We start from the raw sequence: 15,252 nt of genomic DNA, 5'->3' as shown, positions 1-15,252 counted from the left end.
TACACCTTGAATATGCAGTTCCTCCTCTCTATTTCCAAGCAGTTTGGCCATTTTCAAACAATTTCCTTCCCCACAGGGCTCAGACTGGAACTTGGGAATGGGAGGCCCTCCTTTAGCATGTCTGAAGGCTTTGGGTCGTGATCATTAACCAAAATATTTTGAAAGAAAGATAAGGCAGGTTTTTATTTTTGAAGGAAGGAGTTACACATGCATGGGGGATTGGTCCAATTGCTAAGATTTGGATCTGTATGGCAACAGTGAAATACTCCCATGCAGCAGCCTTTGGCAGCCAGCTAGGCCTTCTGTAGCTGACAATTTAGGAGGCATTTCCTCCTTGCTAGCTAAAGCCAACACATACTCGCTCTCTTCTGAAAGCTCTTGGGCATGTTATTGTTGCTGGTAGTTGGCTACTTGGCCTCCTTTTCAAAGGAGAAGAGTCAGGGGTGAAAGCATGTAGTTTTCCACTGGATTCGATCCATTACAAGAAGGCGCTCTTGTCCTTATTGACACCTCAGGCGAACAGCTTGCAGCTTGCTTGGTACTTTCTCATTAAGTAAGCCTGATACCACAACTTGATCCATCTTGACAGGACTTCTGGGGCAGTCAGAAGAAGAAGACACGCCACGCGAAGCTTTTGTCGACCGGCCTCCAGCGCATGGAGGAGAGCACGACGTGCCCGCTCCTGGCCCGTCCACCAGCCCACCGGCACGGAGCTGCTCCCGCAGGTGAGCCATGCAGACTGCTCTCTTCTGCTTCTGTCACCAGTGTCTCACAGGGCTGGGAAAGTCCTGTAGTTCCATAACAGAAAATATAAGGGTGGGAACAATTAACTAAAATACTTTTTAAATGTATGTTTTGATGTTCTGAACTTTCCTGACAACCCCATCCGCATCTGATTGTAAGTGCGATACAACATTAAGAGCTAGGCAGGAACCAAGACAAACCTGGAAGCCAGGAGGATGTGGGCTGGACACAAAGCAACCTCCAGAAACATGGATAGTTTGCAAGTATTTCACATGCACTAGCACAACCATTTTTGAATTAAAACGTTTGGGCAGATGCCGCCTACTTTGATGAATATGCAGAAGAAAGAATGGGATGGAACAACGGAACCGCTGTGCTCAGCAGGCACAGGTAGTGAGCAGCACTTTTAAAAATCAAAAATGATCTTTACGTGGGTCTATAATCTCATCGCTAGCCTGTGATCAAAATCCCTGGGATGATTATTCGAGAGTGCACTTCTTCCAAAGTTGAATGAAACCTGGAGCTTACCTACTAGGAGAGAAACTGTGGGCCTGGCCTCTGTTTATTCTAGAAGCACACATACGCTTTTGTTGCTGATGAGCAGCACAGCACCTTGCAACAGGTGGGAAATTACAATGAAACAGCTATTCTGTAAAGGTTTAAAAAGCATTTTTTCTCTTATTTTTCTTGATTATTATTGATAGAAAAGAAACCATATTCCCAATGATTATATAGATGCATTTATTTTCATTTTCTGTCCTTGTTATATGTAGGAACACTTAATAAATCTAGCGTGAGTAAAACATTGAACAACCATATTGGCATCCTAAGTATTTGTGTGCAATTGTGCTGAATACATTTTTGTGTGGGCAAGAATCAAATGTCTTTCTCCTTCTGGAAATCAGTGTATTGCCTAGTTTTATTTCTTCTCTCACATGAAGAGATTGAGGTTTTTCAGTATTAGATAATATCCATTATACCTTCTGCACACCACTGGTGAAATACTTATAAGTAGTCTACAGTTTTTAGGATACAGAGTGCCATCCAAGGCTTTCAGAGAGACCTAAAAGATTTGGATATGGGACCTGGTTTTAAAAATACTGTGTACAGCTATTCCATCTTAACTCTGAGGATGGAGATAGCACTGGTGATATGGGCAAATAAAGACAGTAAGGTTGTGCTGAAGATGGTATTTACTACAGAGGACTTCATAAGTGCCCTGGTGAAAGGAGTTCCTTTAACAGAGTCCTCGAGCAGCAGCTAATCCCAAGACGCCTCTGATCCGAAGGTATAAACACGCTGTCCTCCATCAGCTTGCCTTTTCCCTCTTGGAGTTTGCTGTGACTCACACTTCCCTGGCAGTGTCACGTCTGCCTTCCCTGGGTTTTTTGGGAGCGAGATGCCAGAGTTCAACTTCACTCCTACTCCCCGGCTTCCCAACTTGACCTGTGCCAGCCCAGGTGGGTCACCAAAAGCTGCTGAGCCTCACGAGCAGCCCTTTGCAATCGCTGGAGCTGCACAAACTGCTTGGATTTCCCAAGGCTCTTGTTTGCCTCCTGCCAAGCTGGTGAGTACAAAGAAAGCTTCCCACCCACGCGGCCAGCTCCTCCGCCTGTTCACGCCTCCCCCAGGAGAGCCCTGAGGTTTTGCTTGCCTCCTGCAGAGCAGTGCAAGAAGACTTCTCGTGGCTCCCCAGGCTGGCTGCAGCCCCATGAGGCCTGCCAATTCTAATTTGAGTTTTAAAGGCACTCCCTGTGACAACATGGACTGGCTGGGAAGGTCACCTGCTATGGCACAGGTGGCCCCAACAAACCTCTTCTCTGTGCTTATAAAACCACAACTGGTTACAGGCACGTGACTGTGGCTTGTGTTCTGCCTCCAGTTCCATGTAGAAGGGAATTTATTTTCTGTCTGCTGCCACCTCTGCATCAGGCTTCTTCATGTACAGAAATCTGTGTAGAGTGGAAGGTCCAGAGTGATAGGAGCCTACAAAAAGAGGGACCTTCTCAGTTCTGCAGTCATTGCAGTGGTTCATCTTTCTGGCCAAGATACTCCAGCGTTGCTAGAGATTTGGCTGCTTGATCTGAGCCATCAGGAGACAACATGGTTTATAATGGACGGATGGTTAAGCAGCACTTTACGAAATTTCTTTAAATTGATTCAACATAGGAACCCAAAATTAAATCGTATTTGCTTTCTGTTGCCTTGGTGAACTCACCTGAAAAATGGCATCAATAATGCCTTTCTAAAATAAAGTGAAGTTTGTGAAACCACAGCTGTAGAGTGCCTTGCAGCTTAGTGTCTTAGGAAGTGCACAGCAACATTATTATTCTAACTGATTTCTCACATCACAAATTCATATCTGACATTTCCACTGTCCACTTCTTCTCAGCCTCCAACCACTACCTGCAGTTTCCAAATCAATAACCGGGACACATTCCCCCTCCTGTAAAGGCCCTTCATTCTTCGTTAGCTTGGTCATTTTTTTGTATCGTTATTGACTTTCTCCATTTCTCATGCTGTTTAACGCTAGTCTTCAATGTTTATGTATTCTGCTCAACAGTGAGATAAATGTACATCCTGAATCATTTCCTATTTATTTCTCAATTCTTTCCCCTCAAGAAAGAAAAAAAAATGAAGAAGAAAATTCCATTTTTGTAATAGATTTACTACTGTTCTTCTCTGTTCCCTAATCCCATGCACCACACAGCCTCCTGTCTTGGCCAAGTCACTTCAGCCCTGCTCTGGATGTTTTACTATGGGCATTCTTGTTGCTTTATCTCCTCAGCATCACTGATATCCATGAGACATTGTCTTGAAGGACTTGATTTGTAGTCTGGGGAGCAAAGTTAGTCTATCACTTTTGTTTGCTTAATTCCCCTGCACATTAGTGTCCCATGATGTCCTAAAACAAATGCGCCTTCTGGGAATGTGACAAGATTCAGAGTGGAACGTTGCTGCAAGTTTAGGGAGAGGAAACATATTGCTGCTCTCATGCTGAGCCTTCCAGTGTTCGCCAAAGCCAGTGGTTCATTTCTGTTGTCATCCTTCACTAGTCCCCGCTGGGTCACAGACCTGGAGCTGAAGCAACATCGAAGCTGGATCTGATTTAACAGCTGAATCTGCTTCGAGAAGAGGATTGGGCCGGATGACCTCCAGAGCTCTCCTCCAACCTAAAAGTCCCTCTGTTATTTGCAAGTCAAGCATCAGTGTTTAGTCATTGATCCTGCAATGAAACCTCCACAACCTCATCTTTTCACATAAATCAGAAGTCTCACAAAGCCAATAGCACTGCTCACATACACTTGGCATGCATAAACTCAAGTGTACCTGACTGGAGTCCCAAGCCCTGCTGTCTTCTGGATAGCAGCAGTCCCCCAAAGAAGTGGTAAGACACCACAGCAAGACTTTGGGTGTTGAGCAAGAACAGGGCTCGATGGATGCTCTTTCTTCTTTCCCTGAGTCTTTTATTCGTCTGCCTTGGCTTTTTGTCATTGTAACACCGAGACACATCCAAAACCATGAAATCAATTGACACACATGACTGCGTTTCTAACACTACCACCCCTGTCTGACCCAGATACTGCCCCAAGTCTGTATCTCACCCAGGTTTCTGGAAGCTCATCTCTAGCACATACCTCGACTTCTTCCCTTCCTGTATTTCAGCTTGGACAGCAGCTTTGTTTTGGGACAGCTGAGACGTTATCTCTTGAACTACACCTATGCAAAGGCCCTGGGCGGTCTGTGGAGGCCAGCAGAAGACTTTCTATTTAACCTGCTTAATAAACCTTGCTCCTGACACCCTTCAGGGAGCATATCTGTAACAGAAGCCCAGTTTTCAGGCTGCTTGATTAACAAATCACTTCTATTAACTCTTAACATCATCATCTCCCTTCCGGCTCTGCCTAACAAGGAAAGCTGTAGCCTGGGCAGAAGCGGGAACAGAAAAGACCAGAACCAAAATGATTGCTAATAAAATAGTCTCAAGGGTTTATTTTGAGAACTTATTCTAGGCCAAGCCTAGCTGCTCATTTTGCCTTAACAATCAGAAAGCAGAGAACTTAGTTTGAGACTCAAATAGGTTTTACAGATGACAGAGAAAATTGGAGTAACTCCATGACATTTTATGGAAGCAGCAGCAGCATTGCTGTCAGTGGAGAGCTGTAATCAACTTTCTGAACAGTGCGCACACACACACATGGAGTTATGGGCAATCAAGATTGCTGGACAATGCTGCAGGTAGAGGCACTGTATTTGCTGTGTGTTTTTTTTCACTATATTACAGACAGGCCAGCTAAATACCAGCCAACAATGCACAGTCCAGTGAATAATTTTACAAGTCACAGGTCTCGTCACTGGCTTACGTGTTTGCCATTGACCATTGCCACTCTGTCCTTCCCAATGGCAGATATTTTACAGTCTAGCAATTCTTGTTCTTTCTCCTTATTATTATTTTTTTCTATTTATGGAAGTGTTTGGACCAGCATAAGTCTTTAAATGCCTGTAAATAATGAAAATATTTTTAAAAGATGTGAACAGTGTTGTTCAGAGTACCCAGGTAGCTTACTGATCCTCTCCACGACATGTTAGAGGAATTGATTGACTCCCTGGGGGCCAGCTTATTTTGGACAAGTCACCTAGTGACTGCCTGCGACCGTGCCAGAGTCCAGCACCTAAGAATCAACACAAAACTGGGGCTGTCCCTGCTCCTCTGCCATTGTTACTGGTAACTGTGGCGTGATTTTCTTCCCTGTCTGTGTTTCAGTCTTTTCCTTTACCGTAATGCATGCTGGGTTTAAATAGCTTGTGTTTATTTGTGGTGGCAGGATGTGTATGAAGCTGTTTCATCTTGTTATCCGTCTACTCCCTCCCCACCCCCATAGAACTACTCCGATTTCAATTAGGTTCTGATTTTAATACAGGCGATTAGGATAGAAGGCAGAAGTGTGTCTCATCACAGTGACTTTTGTCACAAAACTTTTGCCTTGCGTTTTCTGTACTGAAAAATAGACATATTTCTACTCCTCCACCAGCTTCCTACTCTAAGCTCAGAAGCGTGCTTGCACGTTTTGAACCTGTAGCACCACCCAGCACGGCCTGCCATGGGTCCCCGCATAATCCTACAAGCTGCTGTCTCCGTCCTAGCAATTTTCGGTTCCAAAGTAAATCTATTAGAGGCGAGCTGCGGGGAAGCGGCGATGGGGTGTAGGAAATTCGTCAGAGAGGTGGGATCCAGCAGCACAGCAGTGCTAATCCTGCCCCATGTCTGCAGCCTCCCCTCATTTTTGCCTTTGCTCAGCCCCGGTGAAGGCAACAGGAGTTTCACATGCATCAAGAATGTGACAGCAGGCAAACAGACGTGGTGCACTGGGCAAATTAATTAGTTAGTGTGCATACAGCACCTTGAAATTTAAAAATTAACTCTTATTAGCCAGTATGTACTCGAGATGCATCGAGGTGTGCTGTATGGCCTCTTGATTCCAGACAAAGGTCCTCTTGATTAAATTAGATTGCTAACGTGTTGCCACATTAGCTCACTTGAAGAAAGAAAAGTTTGAAAAAGCAATTTGGCTTCGTCACATGAGCGGCGCGTAGACTTAATGGAAATTTTTCCAGCATTCACAAAACAAAGAAAAATCAATAACATGTCTGCCAACTGTTCCACTGAAAACATTCTATAATCTATAGCGCCGAGAATCCCAAGCCAAGATAAACCACCATCACTGTCAGAAAATACTGACAATTATTTTACGTTGATTCAATTTGGCCCAGCCCGGACTGACCTTGTTTATTCATCTCAGTCTCTTAATTCATATTAACTTGGCATCCGAACGGGACATGTGGCATGTGGGCTGAAGACCCATTTCTGTATCTTAGACTCAGATAAACGTAGCGCATTGAGTACTTCCAGTGCCTTGAGCTCTTAGGTAGATTTATATGCATTAGACAGAACTGGTTAAGTTCCTTTTATCCCCGCTGGGCTTTTCACATCTGTTGACTGTAAAACTAGAAGCTCGGTAGAAGTAACATCTTCTTCTAAGCCTTCGGATAGACATGAAATCCTCCCAGCACTGGTCAATTTTAAAGACACGTCCAAAGAGGATGGACGGCTTTAAGCTCTTTTAGAACACAAAAATAGAAGGGTTATGGCAATTTGGCAGCCAAAAAAGCAATTTACGGGTCTCGGCAGAATCCAAGGCTGTGTGTTAGAAAGCTGATCAAGATACTACAGAGGAGATAATGGGATCGAACAGCAGAAGAATCCCTCCGTTTTTGCAGCTGGCATAATCTGGTCTCCAACGAAGTTTCTTAGTTTCTTTTGCAGAACCAATAAAGCTTAGCGCGATGGCAGAGGTGCATTACTGCAGCTTAAACACAGCTCGGGAAAGCTGATGAGGAGCGTCGCTTTCAGTGGCTTGATAGATGACCAGCTGCTTGCATAGCTATCGCCCGACGGGTAGGGGGAAGACAAAGAGATGGAGAAAATCTGAGCTTTTTCTTTAATTATTTACGTTCTTGTCAGTAGTAAAGGGCTTTTTGTGCTGGGAACATATTGTTTGTGCTTTCAAAGCCCAGCGAGATTTCGCATGGTGGCAGGTGACAAATCGGGTGCCACACAGAAGCACTCACATTTTCCTTCTCACAACTTCACTGCTGTTGTATCTCAAAGCCACCTTTGAGGACCTGCAGCCTTGAAAAACAAGCAAACAAACAACACACGGTGCAATTGCACCCCTACATATGGTAGCGTGATAGAGTAAACATGACTCTGTCCACAGAGGGGGAAAATCCACCCAAACGAGGGCCAAGGGCTCTCCAGTTGGTCTGGCTTGAGAGGCTCACTTTGTTTTCTCTGCTCAGCTGGTCCTTGCTGGAGGAAAAGCTCCCCCGGACTTTGCAGGGCATTTCTGGACAGCGGGATGAGCAGCGAGCAGGCAAGGCAAGACGGCCTCCAGATTTCCAGTTCCACTGCTTTGGGAATGGATTGCCTTTCCGCGTGCTTACCCAAGCAGAGATTAATGATGCGTGAAGAAAATGAAACTAGAAACATAAATAAATAAATAAATATGTAAATAAGTCCATCCTCATTTTGTATGGCACAGAGCTGGTGTGTTCCTCCCTGCAGCTCCTTCGCAATGTGGATTTCAGTGCATTTTGGCTGATGGGACAGTCCTGGAGTGACTGCGAGGCCAAGCAAGTGCTGCTGGTGATGCTCGATCAGCAGACCTACTAGCACCTGATTAAAAAAAAAAAAAAAGAGCTGCAATTTGTCACCAGGCAATTATGCAGGCTGCTGTGTGCTTGATAAGATATGAAACAAACAAAACCACTTTGCTCGGCTATGCAGCTTCTCCCCAGCTCTTCATCCTTTGTTCCCTCCCCTCCTATCACTTCTGTTTTGTTTTTAAAGACCCGCTGGCAGCAGACAAGCAGAGGACAGGGATGGGAGGTCTGGAGCCGGTGACCATGCCACCTCCCTGGTGGAGAAGCCCTTTCCTGGGAGCCAGGAAGGTAAGCAAACAAGTTGTTTTTGAATATACACAGGACGGAGCTAGGAAAGTAATGGGGATTGGTATCTTGACAAAGAACTTGAATTTGGGAAGAGAAATAAGCCTCGAGCTTGCTTTGCGTGTACTTAGCAGGGAGGGGAACGAGGCCACGGCTCCTGTAGCAGCCATCAGGTCCCAGCTGGAGCTCCTCGTCCCAGCTCTTGGGACATAAAATAAATCACCTGATCTCGTGAAACTCCTTACCTTGCAGTGCTGTTCATGATTCAGTGTGGACGCAAGATGTGAGAAGTGTTCATTAGTTTGGGTTGATGTTGTTTGGCGTGTGGTGGCCAGGTCCTCCAGCAGCAGAGCTTTGGCTATGGCAGGGTTTGTGCAGCAGCATCTCCCACTGCTTCTGCACGGGGTTCTGGAGCAAACAGATATGGCTGTCTTGCTTCAGCAGTGTTTGATACCTCGGTGGAGACAGCAGATTCAACATAGCACAGCAGGGCAAGAGAGGAGTGCTCCAGCAGGAGAAAGTCACAGCTAAAGAGTCACCCTGCAACACCAGCCAGGCAGGAGGACCTAAGGGTCTTTGCACAAGGAGGTTTTTGTCTTCTGCCTTGCCCTGGTGTCCCATCACTTGTACAATCAGGTATGTAGGAAGTGAGCAAGGCCCTTACCCTTCCTTCAGGCTCTGTCCCCTGAGCCAAAAGCCTTGCCCGGGGACCACAGGACACGGCAGGCAGCGCCAACGAGGGGCAGAGGCGTGGTGCCTGCAGCAGGACTTCTCTCTGACGTGGGCAGCTGTTAGCTCAGCTCAAGCCGTAACACGAAGACGCCTCATCCCCAAGCACCTCCAGCAGCAAACCTGACAGCACGCGGGCTGCAAAACCCTCTCGAGACACCAGAGGAGTGCCCGGGCAGGCAGCCCGCACCCAGACCCACCACCCTATGGCTACCTCGGGCTTGCCCCCAGCACGAGAGGTGAGCTGCGGCCATGGCTGCGTTGCAGTGTGAGCATCCCACTCGTGCAGCAGCACCCACCAAGTGAGGAGGACGTGGGGACATGCACCCACCACTGGCTTCACGTCTCCACGCTGCCCTAGCCGCAAAAAATCACTGTTGCTTTAACCCGGCGTAGTGTTTGAGGGAATATACGTGTCCTACATGTATAAACTTGCAGAAGCCATGTATTAAATATTTTAATTCAGCCATTGAATAACAGGATATAAAATAGCTGTGTCCTATCAAAAACATGAAAGAGTTACCTAATACCTTGCCCTTGTTTGTTTGGGTTTTTCAGCAAGTTCAATGGAATGTAAATAACACGGTGATCTTCTGTGTTGTTTTTTTTTAAGGAAATTTGAGAGCAGTTCCTACAGAGCAGGTAAAGCATTTCTCATTTATTTTTTTTTATTTCTGCTTATTATTATTTACTCTATTTTGCAGCTTCCTGAAACTTCCAGAGCCTGCCCCTGCAAGCTGTCTGCCTGCAGGGCTCTCACTAAAATTGGTAGAAATGCTGCCTATACCGTGCTGCTAGGATGGGCTTCGTCCGTGGCGCTGAGCTGATCACAGCGCGTGGAAGTCAAAAATCATTATTAGCCAGTGGCTGCTGGATGGGACGTAAGAAAGGACTCCTTGTCCTCGCTCCACATTCATCTTACTCGAGCTAGCTGGTGCGCATATTGGCGCTTTCAACAGCGAGCCCAGGGTAGAGAGGCGTGAAATCCTACCTTGGGGTTTCACGATCACTTTAAGCTGATTTAACTGCTAGGTGCTGCCAAAAAAAAAGGTGGCCCAGCCCTTTCTCCCCCCCATCAGCCTCCAGCCTTACATTCTCCTCCTCTCCTGCACTGCTGTGGGTGCTTGTGCACCACAAGAAGCCCACCAGAGCAGAGGGGAGAGGACCCCATGCAGGTAGGGAGACGGTGCCCCCATCCCCAGACCCTGCACACCACACCATCTCCCCAGGGACCTACCCTGGGCCAGTGCCCCGGGGGGGTTGGTGTTGGTGCTTACAGAGCACATACGTGGGGCTGGTGAGTCAGCAGCGTGCAGCACTGACGCACTCCTCCAGTCCTCGTTTACGGGGGAAAAAAATACATAAAACACGAGCTGTGTCACGGCAGGACGGATAAGGGTAGAAGGCTGCCTATATTGTAGCCTCCTCTGTTGAAACTTTTATTTTCGAGGCCAAAGCATTCAATGTTTGGCCACGGTACAAACAGATCGTTTAAAAGAAAAAAAAAAAAGAGAGAGAGAAAGAAAGAAAGGAAACTCTTCAACCTCCCAGCGGAGCAGGATGGCACTTCTTTCTTTCTTTCGTTACGAAGCCGTGCCAAGAGAAATCGTGCTAAGAGCTGTTCTACCAGTCCCAAAGCGCTGGAGCACAGCACGCGCCGGCCCCACCTGTGCAGCCTCCCGCGGGCCCCAGCGCACGTGGGCCGGGTGGAGGATGGGGACGGGCTGTGGGCGGGTGACGGTGGCGTGGTGGTGGCAGGGAGGTCCCCATGCTCGGAGGAGGTCCCCGGCTGACCTTTGGTGGCTCGGTGGCCCTGGGGACGTGGTGAGGAGTAAAATGGAGCTGCAGGGATGGTGAAGAGGTTGGTGGCTGGCAGCCCAGCTGGCCAGCAGCTCGCTGCTCCTGCCATGAGCTGGATGTAAGATAGGAGCAGCTGAATTAATTAATGAACTCAAAACCTCGTTTGAAAGCCCTGGGTTGACACCATATGAAAGCCACGAGCACAAACGCGTAGGCTGTGTAATGTGAGCGATAGTAAGAAAAAGCACTTAGCCGTCATGTAATTAAGGACTTAAAGCATGCTTCAGGTCCAAAAAATTAACGCAAGTTAATTTCTGAATTCTGGTGGGACACCAGTCCGGGTGCCCCAACCTCACCATTCGTTGCAGAGCCACTAGCTGGTGAGTTGGGTCTCCACCCCTCTGGTCTGCTGGCTTTGGCAGGGCTGAGGGACGGGAGGCAGCAGCTGAGACCAGCATCTGGAAACAATGGAAGCGACGTGCTGAGGATGCCCTTTGTGAGCTCCAGCGGTTTGGAGTAGAAGAGCCATACACACAGCATTAACTTCGTGCATCTGGGGCCACGTTACAGCACTCGTCTGCCCTGACTTGTACCGGCGTATGGAAATCTGTGTCCTGCAGCAGCTGGGGACCAGCGCAGAAACCAGCACCTGGCTCCTTCCTAGCCAGCTAACTGGGCTGGCCGCTGCCTTTAGTGCGACCCATCCCAAATTCACCCCAAACCCACGTTCATTGTCAGCTCTGGACCCAGGCCCTGCAGCACTGGTTGGACCTGGCTCTCAATGGCAAGTCCCCATGCTACCATTTCATGTTGCCCCCCCCCCCCCCCCACCAGGGCAGGGCCAGGGCGCCCATCCCCGAAGCCCCCCAGGTCCCTGAGGTCCCCGAGGCTTTCACCCTGCTGCTCCCCGTCCTGGCGTCCCTCCACCGCCACTTCCCACACGTTGCTTCAGAGGAAGCCCTCACAATACCGGGCTCGGTGCCACGCACGGGGAGCACACCCAAAGCCCAGCCCTTCTTGCACAGGCAGCGCTGCAGGAGGAGCGCTGCAGCTGCAACCCGGGGGGAGGGTTTTGTGTCCCCCGTCGCGGTTCCCTGGCAAGATGCTGAAGTGACCTGGTGCAGATGGAGGCTTTGGTGAAGGTGTGGACAACACGGACCTGAGCTTTCACGGGTATGTGGCAGCGCACAGCCTCGCTCACTGCTGCTCAGCTATGAGGAAGCCTCTCCTCCCTGAAACTGCAAAGAGCGGGCGACAAAACCTCCCCAGCGCCTGCCCGCGCAGCCGGCCAAGCAGCACCCGAGCAGTCGGACGAGGTTTGGTGTCTAGAGGCAACCCACGGCCCTGCGGGAGGCTGCAAAGAGGCAGGACCCTCTTTGTGCTGGGGCACCCGCGTCCCCTCGGTGCATGGGTGCAGCAGGAGGATTCGGCGCTTGTGTCCAGCCTGTTTTCCAGGAACGTCTGGAGATGGGACAGGGGAGGCCTTGAGGGCCACGCTGCTTGAGGCCCAGCCTGTGCCTGGCAAGGGGCTGGGCCTGGTGATCCCCAGAGGTCCCTCCCGGCCTGCGTCACGCTGTGAGCTGATCGTCTTGAGCAAACTATCTAGGTCAGGTCAGAGAGGCTCTGTGCGGCAGCACCCAGCCATAAATAAGTGAGACAAGGCCGCCAAGCACCCTGTCATCGGCCTGAGCACCTGCTGGGCCCTTTGGAAAATGGGATCCACGACTCTGCTGCTTCTGGACTGGACACGGCTCCTGCTTCTGGACTGGACACGGCTGCTGCTTGGTTGCAGGAAAATCATGAAGTCAACGGGGCCTGGTGGTAGTTATTTAGCTGAGTGATAATATGGCAAAACGACCAGCCAGAAAGGTTTTATGTGGTGCCACCCAAGGGAAACGAGGAGGCATGCCCAGTGAAAAGGAGCAGGATCTGACAGGATGCGTGTCCTTCCACAGAGCCACATCTGTGGGCTGGGACCGGGCAGCCTCAGCCTGGAAAAACAGGAGGGAGCTTTACAACAAGGAGCCCCTGGGACCTTACTTGTGCTCCCCTCTCCCCCTCTCCTCCCTTCCCACCTTCACCATGCCCTTGAGACTCATCCCCAGCAGAAGAAGCGGTGCCTGCTGGGAGCGGGCCCAAGGACGAGGTTTCTCCCTGCTTCCTGCTCCAGGAGGATGAAGGGCTCCTCGTCTCCACCCCAGACCCGGGGAGACCAAGCAGAGCAAACCACCGCCTCCATCCTCCCACCCCTGCGGGCCCGAGGTGGCTTTAGTGGCTTCTCGATTACAGGGTGCATCCTCCCGCCCCGCTCCTCCCTTCGCCCGCTGGAGCAGGCCCGGATCATTGCCATGCAAAGCCCCACGAGCCGAACTCTGCAGGGCACAAGCGGACGCTCTCCTGTCAGGATGTTCGTGTTTTACTTCCCTGGGTGACGAGCTGCTCCTTACTGCAGGCAGCTCCTTGCACTGGCTTCCCCCGTTCCTGGACAGCCCTCTGCCCACACCATGGAGATACGCTCTTGTCAGACTATTACAGCTTTTTATTGCCAGGCTGCTACTTCAGGAGAGGTGCAGATGTCAGGCGAGAGCTCCCGTCAGTATTGCTCCTCATCCTTTGATTCACGTCTGCGAGCTCGATGCCACATCACAGGCTTCCCACACGACACCGCCAGGTCTGCCTTGTTGCCACCAGATAGGTTTACAAATGGGTTTGCGAAGAGCACTCAGGCAAAAACGGCACAGCCAGGCATGTTTGCAGAGCCCAGAGTGTGTGGGACGAGGGCTTTTGGTAAGCTCCCCCCAGAGAGCAGCAGAAATCACCCAAACAAAACCCCACATCTGACGATCTCCGTCTGAGGTGCTCAGGACACCGAGACGCCAAGAACAAGGCCCCACCAAGCGGCCTTGGACTCGAGGTGGCCACACAGGGCTTTGTTCTCCAGCCCACCTTCCCCTGCCCTTGGCCCACAGAGCTTCAGGCACCGAAAGGCAGTCACGTCCCCTCCTGAGCCTGCCCCGTCCCAGCAGTGGGACACCAGCAAAACCCCTCTGCTGACTGGGCACTGACCCAGCTCTGGGTGCTGGGATGACCTGGTGAAGGGGTCTAGGGCACAAGGCATGTCATGGCCACCTCCACGCAGGGACAACACCGAGCTGGGGATGAAACTCAGCATGTCCAGCCATTGTGTCTTCACCCCCACATCCCAGCAAGAGTGCTCCTTTTGGAGGGGACCATGCTGTGAGGTGGGGCTGCTGCTCTGGTCATGGTTCCTTCGCCATCTGCAGGAATGAGAGGAAGGGTTTTGGGTTTTTTTTTGTTTTTTTTTTTGCTTCCACCCCCTGGGGCCATGCCACCCCCTCTGCCCTTCAGCCAGCTCTGATGCTCGGGGACGGGACAAGCACACGTTCCCCTTTGTGCCCAGCTCCACACCCAGCGTTCTCTGCATCGCGAGGAGCCAGCTTGCTGTGAGTCAAAGGAAAGCAATGACTCACGGGGCTGCAGCTCTTCCCAAGGCAAAGTATTTCATGCACTTTGCAGGCACGCTAACCCACGTTATGAAATAACCTCTATCTGTGACACACATTGCCGTGTCCCGTACAAAAACACAGAGCTCGGTTTGCCATCACACACCGATCGCCGACAGACATGCATGTAGTTGTGCTCACAGCACTGCTTGCCTCCCATTAGGAATGCAAAAACACCTTTCCCGCGTAAAACTCCAAAAACCTGGCTGGCTGCTTGCTGGCGTCAGCCCAGGGTTGTGGTGCTGGAGGTATGTTTTAATTAAAAGGTTAAGAAAAATATAAAGTTTCGCTTTTGCCATTGCTAGAGAAGGGGGCTCATGGGCAGGCTTGGCCCCGGCTCCCAGAACAAAATGGGGAGAAGGTAAAAATGGGGTGACGGAGGGGAGCAGTGCCCTGCACCACAAGGCAGCCCCCACACCTCAGGGCATTCCTCTAGGCACCGGACTGGGGCTGTTCTTGGGAACCGTCCCTTTTCCCTGGCTTGGGGTGGCATTTGGGTCACCACTGTGAAGTCTCCGTCTCTGGTTGCTTCTCCCCATGCCTGTCTCACCCCATTTGTCCTCTCCCCGCAGGGATCAGGAGGCAGCAGCTCACTGCACCTCGTGCACCTGGGGCTGGTGTGACCACCCGTGGACCACCTTGGCTGTCAAAGCATGGCAGGGAGCACCTCACTGGTGAAGCTCATGGCAAGTCCTTCGGAGAACTTCCAGCCAGCCCGGACCAGGAGGTGAAGCCCCAGTGAAGAAGGAGACCTCCCATTGAGCCCTGACTTTCTGTCAGCGTGTCCTTGCCCGGATTGCCCCACACATCCTCGTGGAGGACTCTGTGGTGGCATCACCCCCGGGTCCTTCACAGGCATTAAAAATAAGAGTAACTGTGGCTCCCTGCTTATGGTGTGACACTGAAAGGTTTGGGTTGGTTTCATTGAGCAAATCATAAAACTTCT

At 50.2% G+C, this 15,252-nt stretch overlaps 1 protein-coding gene across 3 annotated transcripts in view; it reads left to right on the top strand.

The window, feature by feature from the left end:
* Positions 1 to 15,252, top strand: part of LOC121067393 (WD repeat containing planar cell polarity effector) — a 150,431-nt gene extending 135,179 nt beyond the window's left edge. For all 3 annotated transcript variants that reach the window (XM_040551830.1, XM_040551828.1, XM_040551829.1), the window contains exons 17-20: positions 590 to 725; positions 8,156 to 8,256; positions 9,596 to 9,624; positions 14,879 to 15,252. In XM_040551830.1, the coding sequence (XP_040407764.1) occupies positions 590 to 725; positions 8,156 to 8,256; positions 9,596 to 9,624; positions 14,879 to 14,929 (317 nt within the window). In that variant the 3' untranslated portion in view covers positions 14,930 to 15,252. The remainder of the gene's footprint in view (positions 1 to 589; positions 726 to 8,155; positions 8,257 to 9,595; positions 9,625 to 14,878) is intronic.

Source organism: Cygnus olor, chromosome 3 (assembly GCF_009769625.2).
Source record: "Cygnus olor isolate bCygOlo1 chromosome 3, bCygOlo1.pri.v2, whole genome shotgun sequence".
NCBI lineage: Eukaryota > Metazoa > Chordata > Aves > Anseriformes > Anatidae > Cygnus > Cygnus olor.
This window is presented reverse-complemented; position numbering and strand designations above follow the sequence as displayed.